General features: G+C 42.9%; 1 protein-coding gene across 1 annotated transcript in view; it reads left to right on the forward strand.

Annotated features, from left to right (window-relative positions):
* Window positions 1–1,421, forward strand: part of ETV3 (ets variant 3) — a gene marked incomplete at its 3' end in the record, with an annotated part of 21,038 nt that overhangs the window by 1,474 nt on the left and 18,143 nt on the right. Inside the window, exon 2 of the mRNA XM_014961939.1 lies at window positions 415–479. Within this exon, the coding sequence (XP_014817425.1) occupies window positions 415–479 (65 nt within the window). The remainder of the gene's footprint in view (window positions 1–414; window positions 480–1,421) is intronic.

Consider the following 1,421-nt stretch of genomic DNA (forward strand, 5'->3'; position numbering starts at 1 on the left):
TTTTTTTCCCCAAAGCTTTTTGGGGGCTCCTTTTTCCCCCCTCACCTTTTTGGCCTCCTTCCCCCCACCTTTTTGGGGCTCCTTTTATTCCCCCCACCTTTTGTCCCTTTCAGTTTTACCACTTATTTTTTTTATTATTTTTTTGTGCTGTTTGCGGATCCTTCAAGGAGAAAGAAAGGAAAAGAGCAAGAAAAGGGGTGAGAAAGAGCTAAAAGCAGTAAGAAAATGGGCAGTAGAGTAGGAAAGCAAGGCTTTTCTGCTTCCATGTTGACCGTTTCATAGATTTAAACCCCAAAGTGATGCTTTAGAGGAAAAAATAAGACAAATCCACGCTAGATCTTGGCAGTTTGGAGCTCCTGTCGCTGAGTGATTTTGATTTTATATATTTATTTTTTTTTCTTGGTCCTTTCCAAGGTTATCATTTCCCCGAGTGGGCTTACAAGACCGAGTCCAGCCCCGGCTCCCGGCAGATCCCCAAAGCTTTTTGGGGCCTCCTTTTTTTCCCCAAAGCTTTTTTGGGGCTCCTTTTTTCCCCCCTCACCTTTTTGGCCTCCTTCCCCCCACCTTTTTGGGGCGCCTTTTATTCCCCCCACCTTTTGTCCCTTTCAGTTTTACCACTTATTTTTTTTATTATTTTTTTGTGCTGTTTGCGGATCCTTCAAGGAGAAAGAAAGGAAAAGAGCAAGAAAAGGGGTGAGAAAGAGCTAAAAGCAGTAAGAAAATGGGCAGTAGAGTAGGAAAGCAAGGCTTTTCTGCTTCCATGTTGACCGTTTCATAGATTTAAACCCCAAAGTGATGCTTTAGAGGAAAAAATAAGACAAATCCACGCTAGATCTTGGCAGTTTGGAGCTCCTGTCGCTGAGTGATTTTGATTTTATATATTTATTTTTTTTTCTTGGTCCTTTCCAAGGTTATCATTTCCCCGAGTGGGCTTACAAGACCGAGTCCAGCCCCGGCTCCTGGCAGATCCCCAAAGCTTTTTGGGGGCTCCTTTTTTTCCCCAAAGCTTTTTGGGGGCTCCTTTTTTCCCCCCTCACCTTTTTGGCCTCCTTCCCCCCACCTTTTTGGGGCGCCTTTTATTCCCCCCACCTTTTGTCCCTTTCAGTTTTACCACTTATTTTTTTATTATTTTTTTGCGGTGTTTGCGGATCCTTCAAGGAAAAAGAAAGGAAAGGAGTAAGAAAAGGGGTGAGAGAGAGCTAAAAGCAGTAAGAAAATGGGCAGTAGAGTAGGAAAGCAAGGCTTTTCTGCTTCCATGTTGACCGTTTCATAGATTTAAACCCCAAAGTGATGCTTTAGAGGAAAAAATAAGACAAATCCACGCTAGATCTTGGCGGTTTTGAGCTCCTGTCGCTGACTGATTTTGATTTTATATATTATTTTTTTTCTTGGTCCTTTCCAAGGTTATCATTTCCCCGAGG

The sequence above is a fragment of the Calidris pugnax genome, unplaced genomic scaffold (assembly GCF_001431845.1).
Source record: "Calidris pugnax isolate Ruff unplaced genomic scaffold, ASM143184v1 scaffold772, whole genome shotgun sequence".
In the NCBI taxonomy this organism is placed as follows: domain Eukaryota; kingdom Metazoa; phylum Chordata; class Aves; order Charadriiformes; family Scolopacidae; genus Calidris; species Calidris pugnax.